At 30.0% G+C, this 13709-nt stretch overlaps 1 protein-coding gene and 1 pseudogene across 9 annotated transcripts in view; one reads left to right on the plus strand and one right to left on the minus strand.

The window, feature by feature from the left end:
* Window positions 1-4597: 4597 nt before the first annotated feature.
* The window catches only part of LOC149888288 (uncharacterized), a 324912-nt pseudogene continuing 315800 nt past the window's right edge, over window positions 4598-13709 (plus strand).
* LOC145188578 (otoferlin-like) overlaps window positions 8576-13709 on the minus strand; it is a 49887-nt gene continuing 44753 nt past the window's right edge. For 8 of the 9 annotated variants that reach the window (XM_090089233.1, XM_090089235.1, XM_090089237.1 and 5 more), the window contains 8 exons: window positions 13518-13616; window positions 13199-13340; window positions 12947-13046; window positions 12703-12822; window positions 9672-9834; window positions 9354-9501; window positions 8940-9214; window positions 8576-8706 (listed from right to left, as the gene is read on the minus strand). In XM_090089233.1, coding sequence (XP_089945359.1) covers window positions 9170-9214; window positions 9354-9501; window positions 9672-9834; window positions 12703-12822; window positions 12947-13046; window positions 13199-13340; window positions 13518-13616 — 817 coding nt within the window. In that variant the 3' untranslated portion in view covers window positions 8576-8706; window positions 8940-9169. The remainder of the gene's footprint in view (window positions 8707-8939; window positions 9215-9353; window positions 9502-9671; window positions 9835-12702; window positions 12823-12946; window positions 13047-13198; window positions 13341-13517; window positions 13617-13709) is intronic. The other variant, XM_090089232.1, reaches the window with a different exon arrangement.

Raw genomic sequence — 13709 nt, forward strand, 5'->3', positions numbered from 1 at the left:
TATGTATGTATATATTTGTATGTATGTATTTACCAATGGTAGTAATCGCGGAGAAAAGGTGGAACATTTGCGTTTGTCTTTAACTCATTATTTGTTTGCTGTCAGAATTTGAATGACTGTTTATTTTTCTTCGGATAGTTGAATATTTTTAAAAGACCACATTAAGCAAGTTCTTTAAATACCGCCCTTTGGCTAAATGCCATTGCAACGCAGCATTATTACGTGAGGGCTGAGTATTTATGTTAAGATTGATAGCTCATGCTATGATATGTGTTATGCTATGATTTGTCTTAAGATTGATAGCTCATGTCTTTGTTAGTGAGAAAAATTAACGGATTATATGAACGTCTAAGGCTCGTTTCTGCAATGGCAGCTCTCTGCCATTCATATTCAATAATCAGTGAACTTAATGGCGCTTCATATTATTTTTCTAAATCTCAAATGCCTTTAAAACTTGTTCATTGTTGTTTTTACCTTCGGCTCAAACAGTTCGTAGAAAATCATGCGAAGCATATCCCAAATTTATCAGTCAAAATCAATCTTATCTCAAATGCCTTTTCAATCAATATCTTTTTTTTTTTTCTTTTTTTGATATATTAGTGCTTTTAACTGCCTTGAGTTGTTACACTCTGTCCGGCTTAATTTACATACATCAGTGTCGTTAGGAGTGCTATTCAGCTAATCAAGCGTATCCTTTTTTAAAGAAAGAAGTGATGTACATATAGTCAGACAGCGTGAGTGATTTTTGTTTTTTATGAGGCAGGTACTAAACATTCTGATGTTGCCCATTGATTGTTAGTGGGTTTCAATTGAAAGCACACACTGGCTGAAGAACAATAAGCGCTTTTATAACGGAAAGAAAATAGTCACGAAACAAGTAATTTTCTTTTCCGTAGATTTTTTGATGAGAACCTGGGTGAGACAATCAAGTATAGCTATGCTTTATAACAGCTGTGTTAAAAAAAAAATAGTAGTGGCCGAAAAGATTTTTCAGTTTTTTTTTTTAAATTTATCAATAAGCTGGTAAAATATTATTCACAGGAGTATAGTTATTTGTAACAATAACCAAAAAGCCTTTTTCTAAAAAAAATTCCACAAACATTTTTTTGAGTGTTCAAAAAAGTTGAAGATCCCACACGGATTGTTCTTGTTAGCTAAAAACGATATTGATACATGTTACATATATATATATATATATATATATATATATATATATACATATATATATATATATATATATATATATATATATATATATATATATATATATATATATATATATATATATATATATATATATAATTTTACAAACAACTTTCTGATGATTTCTATAAATGTTACTTTTTTTTTTGAACAGCAAAAAATTAGTTTTTAAAATGAGCCATGGAAACCCTCCGCTGACTACGAAATTGGCCTTGAAATCCATACGGTTTCATTTAATCAAATAAGAGTCAGCAACTTCTGAATTGTGGGAGGTTGGGATTCGGTCTTGTATGCCCTTCCATCTGAAAGGTGTGCACAATTTATGGACTCAATGCGGCGTCGTTGTTCAGCCGTTATTAAAGAATAATAAATACTTATATATTCTTTTATTGCTAGTCTTGTTTTTTTTTTTTATAATATCCTTTGCAAATTTTTAATATTACTTAACAAAATTTAGCGACAAATTTTATAAACAATTAGTTACAAGTTTAAGATTATTACATGATATATCCGGGACAAATTGGGAGATATTTCAACTTGTATATAAAGCACTGTAATTTGACTTGAACATTTAATGCACATCATATAATCAAAATCATTGCTTATATTTTGTGCTATGGTGTTTGACAACTACCAACAATGCAATTTTTGTGGTTCCGCACAAAAAAAAAAAAAAATTCAGCGTGTTTTAAAATAAGTTAATGAAAGAAAAAGTGGTTTAGAGTAACAACAATAATACATTATGAAAATATAACGAGTTGACCATTTGAAAAAAGAAATGTGGATATGTTTTTAGCAGAAGCCGCTTCTAAACCCCCTAAAGGGCAACCACTTCTTTATTTTCGGAGAGATCGCCAAACCTAAATGAAGGAGAGATTGCCAAATCTGTCATTTCCCCCAAGACAATTTAAACTATTGATTCAGCATTTTTTAAAAGGGTTGGTAAAAAAAATTATTTAAACAAGATATAAGTACAAGATAAAGAAATGTGAGCCAAGTTAAGGTAGTGTTAAGTACTTAATAGTGTTAAATTGCTTTTTGTCAGATTATATAACTACAAGAAAAGATATTGTTTTCAAAACAACACTAGCAGGCAAATAATTGCAATAAGTATTACAGTATTTTCTAATGATATTACTTATACAGCTTTGTATACATCATCAGATATTACTTATGTAGCTTTATGTACACCATAACTATTTTCAAGCATTTAAAAAAACTTTTCTTTTTTAATGATAAAAAAAAAAAAAAAACACAGAAAAATTAAAATATTTTCTTATTTTTCATTGTTAAAAATATATGTTTAAAAAAAGAAGTGAAATAATCAAAAAAGAGAGAACTTTTTGCGACCCTAAACAACTTTAATTTGATGATTGATAAACTTCAAAATCCTTAACAGATTTGGATGAAAGTTATGTCAAAAAACGTGTAAAGTTTTAGTTCAAAATAAAGAGAAAATGCTTATATTTTAAAAAATGCAAACATTTTGTCCATGCACATAGCTATTATTTTAAACACTATGACATCCACGTTGCGCTATTTTGAGGCAAAAAAATTATTCCCCCCTCACTGAGCATTTCGCACTTATTTAACATTAAAATATCAAAATTTTTAATGTTAAATTTTCTTTAATTTCTTGAACTGCCTATACTTGCCGTGGTTTGAGATCATTTACTTAACAATTCTTTTTATTTCGAAAATTTCAATCCAAATTAACAAACAGGTGTTTAATTTTATATACAAAATGTTAATGCTTACCACTTGTTTTTTCTTTTCTTACTTATATCACTTAATAAAATTCACAACTATTTATCTCACGAATTCTTTTCACTTTAACATATGCAAAAAGTAATATATTAATACCAATGATATAATTATTTATATCAATAATACTAATATATTAATACTAATATGTAATCAAAGTCACTCAAATATTTTCTCTTACTGCCTTTGCACTCGTGGCCAAAAATTTTTTTTCTATATTTGAATTATTCTTTCTTTGAAATCTTCTTTTTCTCTTTTTTCCAAAAAAATACTTTTTAAAATTTTCCTCAAAAAATTTCTTTTTTGATTTCCTCAATAGGAAAATCTAAAACCTTTTAATAAAAAATTCCATAAAAACTCTTTAGAAACTTGCCTTAAATTCTCCTTAAAAACTTCCCCCGTAAGATTTTCTCAGTCGTTGTTATTCTATCTGTCAACAGAAGTTTCTTGAATTCTAGTATAGACAACGGATTTTTTTCTTTAAGTTCGCTTAGCGCTTTTGTTTCAAACTCTGAATCGTGATTTTATCAAACAGGTTTTACCGGTTATTTTTTGATTAGTGTTTGTCTCAGAATGGCCACAGAATTTTCGCGATCATTATTAAAGTAATATCATTTTATCAGTGAAGTGACAATTGAATTTCTGGTCGTTTTTTGTGAAAACAGTTTTAAATTTTAATGGTGCGAATGATTTATTTTTTATGTAATTGTACATGTGTGTCCAAATTGTATTTTGGCTGTCTCGATCGAATATTATATGTTTGTTTTTTTGAAAAAATATATTTATATGTTTTCTCATTTTCCCTCAGCCAAGTACTACTTTGATGAGTATTGAGCCAGTCGTATAAGCGTTTGATGGTTACAATTAATTGCTGAATGTGATTCGGAAACAAATCTAGCAATTTTGCGTTCACCTTTATGACCTTGATGCAATTTGTTGCTCTTCGAGCGCAGCCATTTCTCTGTGTGTTGACTTAAAATTGTTAAATTTGATGTTTATGATTTTACATCACAACTACAACTCATCTGCTAAAAAATGTCATAAATTTCTAAAAAAACAATAGTTGGACGTCATAGGTAGACAGTTGCAAGAATACTTTTTTTTCATCAAAATTGGGCGCATCACGGATGTCATAGTGATTAGTTACTATACATTATATTTGCCAAGAAATAATTTAGATTATAACAATAGAAAAAAAAGTTAATTTACAAATGCATATTTGCCAAAACTTACTTTCACTAACTGCAGTTCAAGGAAATGAGGAGAGGATAGTTTTATTTCAAATAAAGAGGATACTCTTTTCAAGAGAAAACTTAAAAAATCGATCAAAATTTCATGCTTTTAGGAACTGCTCTTCATCTACAGTACTCGAACAAATTTTTCTTTGTAGCGCTAGAGATGCCAAAAATGCCGGAATCCTTTGTAAATTAAACTGTGACTTTTCTATTTAGATACGGTATGGTGTAGAGTAGTATATTTAGTATACAGATAAAGTACGCAATCAAAGGCTAAAATAAATAGTTTTTAAAATCTGAGCGTCAAATTTCTAGATTTCGAAGTTTCCACGTTGTATTTACATAAAACGATTCTAAATCTTCTTTTATTTTTTGAAATGTTTAAACATTTTCATTATTCAGAACAATTAAAAGTCAGAAGTTCTTTCAAACAATTACCAAAAATTATGAAACATTTCGGCTCAAAATGTTCAGTCAATTTTTTTTACAAAACATCAAGAACGTTGGTTCATAGCGACAAATAATTCTTACACACAATTATACATATTTCTAAAATTCTTTGAATAATTTACACATAAATAAGAAACCTTAACTCATAGATATTTCATCGTATACTGCCGATGTCAAGAAATTAATACTCTCCATTATAAATTTTCACTCCGGCGTAAATATACTTTCCGGGGAAAGGGGTGGGGGGTTTATTTCGAATTAACATTTCCCCCTTTTTATTGTTTTTTCGCAAATCTGTGAAATAAAATTTCCTTCGTGAGATTAGTTCCCCCTAAATGTTTACTTAAATATACAAATTGACATGATTGTGCAATAAAATGTTACACAATGATCTAATTAAATACTAAATCTGTATAAATATAAAATCTGTTTAAATGTTAAATTAACAAAATTAACCTTCATAAAAAAAAATAAAATAAAGTTTCAATTGATTCAAAAGCGTCAATCAAAAAACAAATGAGGGTCAGATAAGTTTAAACTCGGTTTCTTTAAACAATTTGATAATAAATTACTAAAATTATACGTTTGATTGTTAACAAAATAACTTCGTGCAAATTTCAAACGTTTTTGAATGTTTTAAAAAGCGAAAGCTCGTCAGCTTACGAATTTTTTTTCGGACGATTTATGAGCTTGTTGTTCATATCTGTATGAGTATTTTGATATGCTTAGTAAAATAATTTTATAAAGTTTCGAAACATTTTTGTGAAATGACTTACATTTTTTAAATTTATTATAGTTACTTGCTTTCACTAACGAGCAAGAATATTTGTGAACATTTATTATTCAACTAGTTGTATAGAAGTACAAACTTGCAAACATGAGTTGTTTTTTACTTTATTTAATTACTTGAAACAAAAATATGGAAAAAGACGATAAGAGAAAACTTCGAAAGAAAGCAGAATCCTTCCGGTTGGTACATTGAGAATTATTTCTCATCGGAAATGAAAAACGACTATGTCGAGTTGTAACTGAAGAGTACGAAACCGTATAACACGAATTCTCCATAGCAACGTAGTTAGATGTCAATTTGGAAAAAACGCCACGTTTAAAAAAGAAACTGAGAGGTATTGGTAGAAGTTGATTTTATAAGACGCGAGTTTGTCGGATCCTGCCCTGAATATCAACATGCGAATCCTTACAACAATCACCTGTGACGCTCCATCCAATCTCAGTTTTTTCACCGTTGGGGAATAGATCTAATTGGTCCGTTGAAAGAAACTAAGAATGGAAAGAAGTATATTGTAGTAGTAACAGAATACCTGACTAGATGGGCTGAAGTTGATTCCATTGCAGACAAATATGCAGATTCTATTCATCGTTTCATTCTTCCGTTTGGTATTCAGGTTTGGGGCTTGCCACATTCTACTTCACGATCAAGAATGCTAGTTTGATATCAAGCTCGAAGATCTTTTATTAAATTAAACATGCAAAAAGGTCAGCATATCATTTTCAGACGAATGGACAGACAGAAAAGCGATAAATGGTTATAAATTTTTTTTGTTTTGTCTAGTTTTTATAATAAGTTTGTTTTGTGTAAAAAGGGGCATTTTTAATAGCTTTAAATACAACAGTTACAAACTACAGTTTATTTATTTATTTTGCACGGTAGGTTCAACCAAACATTGATTAAACATAATGAAGCTTGTTAGCAACGAAGCAAACGACCGGAATGAACTACTGGACCCGGTGGCTTTTGTATATAAAATAAGTAAGCAAACAAGGTTCTACGGAATACTCTCCCTTTGAGATTACGTTAGGAGTTAAAGCTCAGATTCCAACCGATTTAGAGAACCGGACAAGAGAGATTTTTTTCTATGGGATACCAAAATTGACGAAGCTAAACAAGGATTACGAATGACAGAGTTCGCTGAAGAAATAAGCACGAAAAGAATGCAGCTAAAAAGGCACAAATTATGCAGAGGAAACGTTACGATATTAAACATTTAGCTCAATCATTTGCAGTTGGTGAGAAGGTTTTGAAATGCAACAGACGCAAAGACACACGAATGGGTGATAAATTAGTTCAAAGGTTTATCTAATTCTGTAGGTTTTTTCCAGTAAAAGTAGTACCATGCCCCCCTTATACAACCGAATACATCGGACTGTAGTGTTTATGGAGCTGCCTTTGCATTTCAGTTAGCAATTTATGGAAAAGATGGTATAACACAGACATTTGAAAACGAATTGATGCGTTCTCATCTTATTTGCTGTTTGGAAACATTAGTCATCACACCTTTTCCGAAAACCGTCTCACGAAAACACGGACGCAAGAAGGCGATGCAAGTTACCAACATTTAGAAGATGTTATTTGACTTTTTTTTTTTTTTTTAACTGTATTTTAACTGCTAAATTACGTTTTTGTTTTATTTATTTATTTTTTAAAAAAAATAAAATACTGGAAGCCATGTGAAACTTTTGCAGCAAGATCCGCCATGCATATTAATGTTCCTTGGTGTAGAACATAAATGATGTTTAGCATGCTATTTAACAAATGAAATAGCGTAATAATAGTTACAAATGTTTTTATCGGGAAACTATGGGCGGGGAGAAATAATGTATCCCCCGGAATGTTTTTTCTTAAATATTCTTTCCAGGGGGGACAAAAAAATATATAAAAAAAGGGGGGGGGGGGGACATTAGCCATACGACACTGGCAAAAGTTTTTATAATAAAAAAATGTAAATATATCATTATAAAAACTTAGTTGTAACTATTGTTTCAGAAAATAAAAATATGAAAATGTCTAAAGTCATTTTGGTGGCCACAAAGTGTTAACTCTAGTGTTGCTTATTGACTAATTAAACTAGTTTTAATTTTAAATTTAAATTCTTTTTATTGTTTCATGCTAAAGTATCACACCATTTCTTAGTTATGCAATTTGGTAGAATAAATGGACTCGTCAAGAGAATAATTAAATCTAAGGGGTGTTTATTAAAAAAAACAACATGCCAGTCATATCGCGGTAAAAAAATTTTGAAGTATCCTTTTTTAAAATTTATGTTCTTTAGTTTCTTTTATTTTTAACAAATAAAACTTTATCAATATTTCATTTGCTTTTGCACATACTTTACCATTTTAATATATCAATTTTTAGTTTTTTTCGTAATAGGCTCAAACTCTTATGCCGGTAGTGTTTAGCATATTTTGTTTGTTCAGAAAACTTCATTTGCGCCGCGATATCGTTATAAAAATAACTGGTTACATAACTTGAGGATACAAATCGTCGTAATAACTGCACATTTTCTTTAACTCGAACGTTAGTATGATCCCTCTCCTATCAATGTGATGCTAAGGTTTCTTTCCAAAACAGGTTTCAATTCCCAACCAACTTCTTTATTATCACACCCTAAATAATGGTCATGAAATCTTAAAGTATGAAAAATGTAACGAATCATTTTGTTAGAATATTTTTTGAAACGCTCAGTTACAAAAACATTTTATGAGCGGATCACGAGTTTTTTTACGAGCGGATCACGAGGTTGTGAGTGCTAAGAGGACTTCTCTTTTAATTTAAATAAACATTTAAATCATAAAGATAGGTAACTATTTTTATCTATTTTAATTTAATAGTGATATTTCTGAACGTGGAATCAAATAATGCTAAACTTTTATTTGATGTTAACACTTACCGGCATGGTATAGAAAAACAAGCTCAAGACCACAAAAAAAATGAACACGACAATAACTTTAGCAAATGTAAGCTTGTGCTGTTCCCAAATTGCATAGCGTAAGGCTTTTACTGGCATCAACAGCCAGTTCATCGTCAAATCAGGACGGCTATAAAGCAAACACTCTTCTAAATTTAAGTGGAAATTGTCAGTAGATATTACAATACTATGTTTTTACACCTACTTAGGCAATGGCAACGCATTAGGTTCTTTTCTTCCTAAACCAGCAGGATCTTCGTTTGATTCCTGTTCAGTCAATAATATTAACTCGATTTCAACTTTTCCGACCAATTTTTCAGTTTTAATGTTAACAAGAGGCCACCACCCTTCAAAAGAAAATCAAATATTGAAAAAAAATGGTTCAAAAGTTTATTTTTTGTAAAAAACGTTGCTTATTGTAATATTAACCATCACAAAAAAGAAACATAGTTTTAAAAAATTTTTAAAATATATGTTAAAACCATCGCAAAAAGTGATATTTTTTCTTGGAAGCTTAAACAAATAATAACACTGAACATGACTCATTTATTTAACATTATAAAAAGTGATTACAAAGTACTTCAGAATAAGTGCAAATAACGTATCGATTCTGTTGAGTATCCACAGCATTTTCAAGAAAGGCCAAGTGAAGGACTGAAGTTAAATCCCAAATGAACGTTTGCAGTAAAAATAAATTTAAAAAACCAGATCAGTTGATTTACTGATAAATACAACAACAAAATCCGAAGGCTCAGAACATTGTTGGTCTATCATCGCCACCTGATTCACTTTTATAATGTTTATTATGAGCTATTTTTTTGCATAGCTTTCAAATAACTTGCCGACAATTGCATCCTAATATATTTAAAACGAATTAAAATGAATACAGTTTAATGATAAAAGAGAAAGGTTAATCATTCTACTTGAAAAACCAAAAAAGAACAAAAAAATGTTAACAAAAAAAGAAGAGATTAAAAAGACTAAAGGTACTTACTGGCATGGTATAGAGAAAGAGACACATAGTTGCTAATATAACAGCAATAATAACAAACTTTACAAAACAAATCTTGTATTGCTCCCACAGAAAATATCTGAGCGCCTTTAACGGATTTGTCATCCATTGCATAGTGACATCCGGTCGGCTAAACAAAAACGTTATATTTTTACTTTCTAACTCTCTAACGTTTTTTATCTCCAGATTGAAACATCTTGAATCTTTCTATTCTTTATTTCTTTCCGTAAAAAAAGGAGAAGATTTGAAGAACGCTTTAAGGAATTCATTCAAAATCATGAGATAAATAATGAAACATACTTCGGTAAAGGTAGAGGTTGTGGTTCCTTGCGCCCTAATCCTGCAGGTTCAGCCGCAGCTTCATCTTCGCTAAGTAATTCCAATTGAATTTCTATCTTGCCAACAATCTGAGGAACGGATTCGTCATTTATCGCAATCAATGGCCACCACCCTAGTTGTATAACTGTATTAAACGTTCTCAATTAAACATACAGGGCGCGGAAAACTGTATTAAACTTTCTCAAATATACAGGGCGCGAAAAAAAAATCCCGTATATAATAGAAAAGTTCGAACGCTTTGCTTACCTTAACATTCAAATAGATTTTCATTTTTTCATTAGTTTCTACGCCTGGCAAATACTGATAAGATATTCTATTGGCATAGAGTTTCAAGCTCTTGTTATGGATGACTTGAGAGAATTGAGACTTGAGAGGGCCTTTTTGTATCATTTGCTTTCTACAATGATCCAGATTGAGTAATCAAATCACTACACTTGATTGTAGAGATTTATATAATGCTTTTTCAAAAGGCTGATATAAAACTCTATATTAACTTTTTCCTTCTCTTAATATAGTAGCTGGACATAAATCACCACTTGAAGCAACAATACCTAGCATGTGGAACAATGTCATCTTTCTGAACAATAAGTTGATCATTTCTTTTGCTGATGACATTCTTTGATAGAATATCTTCTCATCTAAGAGTTTGAATATTATGGGCCATAGTTATTTAAAAGATTTAGAAGCTTTTTTTGACCTCCCTATTCTGAGAACTTTGAGCCTTTCTGTCAAAAGTTTATTGGTAGATCTGACACTGACTTTCTAAAGAGTCTTTAGATTCCTTTCATGGTCTTTTCATCAACTTCAAACACTTTTACAGTCTTTCTAATGGTAAAATTCTTATTAGCATGCTTCCTAAGTTGTTCTGTGAACTTCTTATCAACTTTTTTATTCACAGGACTAGGCATCTAAGCCCTTTCAGCACTACCACATTTTTTTACCTTTTAAACTGTACATTTACACCTTTTAAACTGTACTCCCGATATTCTGATCACTTTAGTAGGTAACCCGCGTAGGTCATATCTAATGTTTCAGCTCTTTTTGTTTCCATTTTTAAATTTTTTAAATCAAAACTAATTTTGTTTACTTTATTGTTAATGCTATATTGTTAGGCATCAATAAATCACAAAAAATAGCATAATTCCGGTCTTTTTAAGTCACACAACTTTTTAAAAAATTAGTCCGCTAATCGCTGCCACACCGCTGTACTAAAAAATTTTGTTCAATAAACATTACGTAAGATGTTGTGCAAATTTTAAAAATAATTTTTTTTTGTCACCAGACGAATTCCACGATAAAAGAATTGGAGTTTGAAAAATAGTTAGCAAATCTAAGACATCAAAGGTAAAAAATGGGACTCTTTGTTAACAATGCGCTCTACCATAACTTATTTGTAAAACAACTAAATCAAGTAAAACTTTTAAAGAAAACTTTTCTCGTTAAAAAATTTAACGAGAAAAGTTTTCTTTAAAAGTTTTCTTCAGATCAAAGGTTGGTTTTATTTTATAAAGCTCATTCATATTTTGAGTTGTTTCAACGTCACAATAAATACTTAAGTTTTTATATACAAATTATTTACAACAAAACTTAACTAAAATATTTATTCCTTAATGATTTCACTCGACAGTTGCAACAGTAAGACAACATCTCAAACATCTATTAAAACCCCCTCTCCCCTGTGTATAACACACTCAATTAAAAGTGAGTTTTAAGCTCTACCCTTTTTGAACCAAAATTATTTCGAATAATTTATTGAAGTGTGTAAAGGATTGATGAGATTAGGCTGATTAAACTGATAAAAAGATTGCTTTTATGTATATATATTTGACAATAAGTCTGGCAAGCCATTCTTATCTATAGTTTAATCAACCAGTCATACTTGTCAATCAATTTAACCCATCAATATTATCAATTTATCTTTTAAGCAACTTGCCCACTGTAACTACGAGTCAACTCATCCTCACAGGATTTTTGTTAGTGGTTGATTTAAGGCTACCAAATGAAATCAGTGATTTGGCAGTGTTTAAAGGTGTTCTGGCAGATAGTTAGCATTACAATAGGGGAAAATGCTTCTTTAAAACTATCTGTGTAAGCACCATCATCCCGCCCTACAACTAAAAAGGGTCGGTAGATGAGCATCTAACAAAGAGGCTGATGTAGATACATTTTTCATAGGGAGCACAACTGTGATGATGGTTTCTGAGGCAGACAATAATCCTGGTGTTTTTTCATCTCACTTCCAAAAAAAGGTTGGGCAGTACTCTGCTAATTTATATATTGGTTAAATTTAGTAGGTATAGCCCAAGATTTCGAATACTTGTTGAGCATGACCTTTCTGCATAGTTGCTTGGTAAATTTCTTTAAAAAGATTGGAAGTGTTCAGTTACAACTTCGGTTTCATTTTGTTTTTTGACAGTTATTCACCAAACTGTTTTTATGGTTTGAAAAATACATACATCTAAATGCAGTTCATAATCTAAGACGAATAGACAGGCAGGGTATAAAGTATACTGTTGTTATTTTTGCACAGAGTGGCGGCCTGGATGGAACAAACTCCCACACCAGTCTGTAGAAATAAATTCAAGTTTATTTAAAAAAAAACTTATCATTTTTAATTATCAAGAGCATAACATTTTAGTGTGACAAATTTATTTGTATAATCTCTATGTAATATATGTTTAGTATATATAATGTTGCATATATAAACTTGATTGGTAATTTTGAAAAAATAATTTAGCGGGTTTAATCCATTGCGCATTATTTTCAAAGGTTGAAAAAATGATTTAAAGAAGGTTAAGTTTTGGATTTTGTAAATTTTTAATGGAATTTTATAACTATCCATCTCTAAACCTAAATTATTATAAATTCGATTTCTTTCAACAGACAGGTAAAAAAAAAAAAATACATTTGAAATAAAATACCAACAGATAGTTGGTATTTTATTACCTTTCATTAACTGAAAACTAAACACTGATATTTAATGTAAACTTACCTTTAACTGACTTCTTTTTAAAGATGGAATCTCTGTTTTCATTGTTGATTATTTCCAGATTGCACTGTACAGAGGTTTTGGCTGGGCGAGGTATGCTAGTAAGATTTAATGTTAGGTCACCTAAGAATATCAAAATGAATAAATATAAATATATAGTTGAAACTATTCAAAAATTTTTTGTTTTATCTGTACAATGATTTTTCATAAAATAAAACATATTCATCTAAAAAAAAAACAAACAAACCAATCAAATCATCTGCAGAAAAAACATCAAAATCCCAACATTGTACAACAAGGCTTGCAGGAATTTTTTCTTCAGAAGTTTCCCAGGAAAATAGGGAAGCCTAAATATTTTTAAGAGCATTTATAGTTTTGAGTCATTATTATGAATCAAAGGCCTTAGAAATAGTTTTCATACAAATCTACAGAAACCGTCCAGTTATACACAACATAAAATGTCAACTGGTAATTTTAATAGAACTATCATTCACATAACCTTTTTAGTTATAACAATTTTTTCTTCAGCTTTGTAAAAATTAAACGGGAAAATAAATCGCCAATTAAAATTTCCTTCTCCAGTTAAACTGTTGTAGTGGACGTCAGTGGATTGAATGTTGTTGTTCAAGCCTTCGATCCATCTATACATAAACCATTTAAAGAATCCAATATGCTCATTTTTTTTGACATTTAAAATCCAGATTTAACTTAATAAAATACATATATACAAAAAGTTGTAATGCTAAAAATTTTTTTGACTGAAGGCTTTTAAAACTTTTTTGAACTCCTATTGAAAAAATGTCCAATCAGTAAGTTACCCTTTAATGTATATGTCTGCAGATGGTTGACCAGTCAGTAGATTTATTTCATCGAGTTCCACATCTTCTGTATTCCAAATAATACAGCGAAGCTCATAACTTTTTAAAGAGGAAAAAAAACACAAAAAAAAAAACAAGTAAACTTGCTGAACTCAATTATTGTTTTATTCGATAACATAATGGAGGTACAAA

The sequence above is a fragment of the Hydra viridissima genome, unplaced genomic scaffold (genome assembly GCF_058129835.1).
Source record: "Hydra viridissima isolate aposymbiotic clone 2 unplaced genomic scaffold, HvirCarnegie_v1 scaffold_5, whole genome shotgun sequence".
Taxonomy (NCBI): domain Eukaryota; kingdom Metazoa; phylum Cnidaria; class Hydrozoa; order Anthoathecata; family Hydridae; genus Hydra; species Hydra viridissima.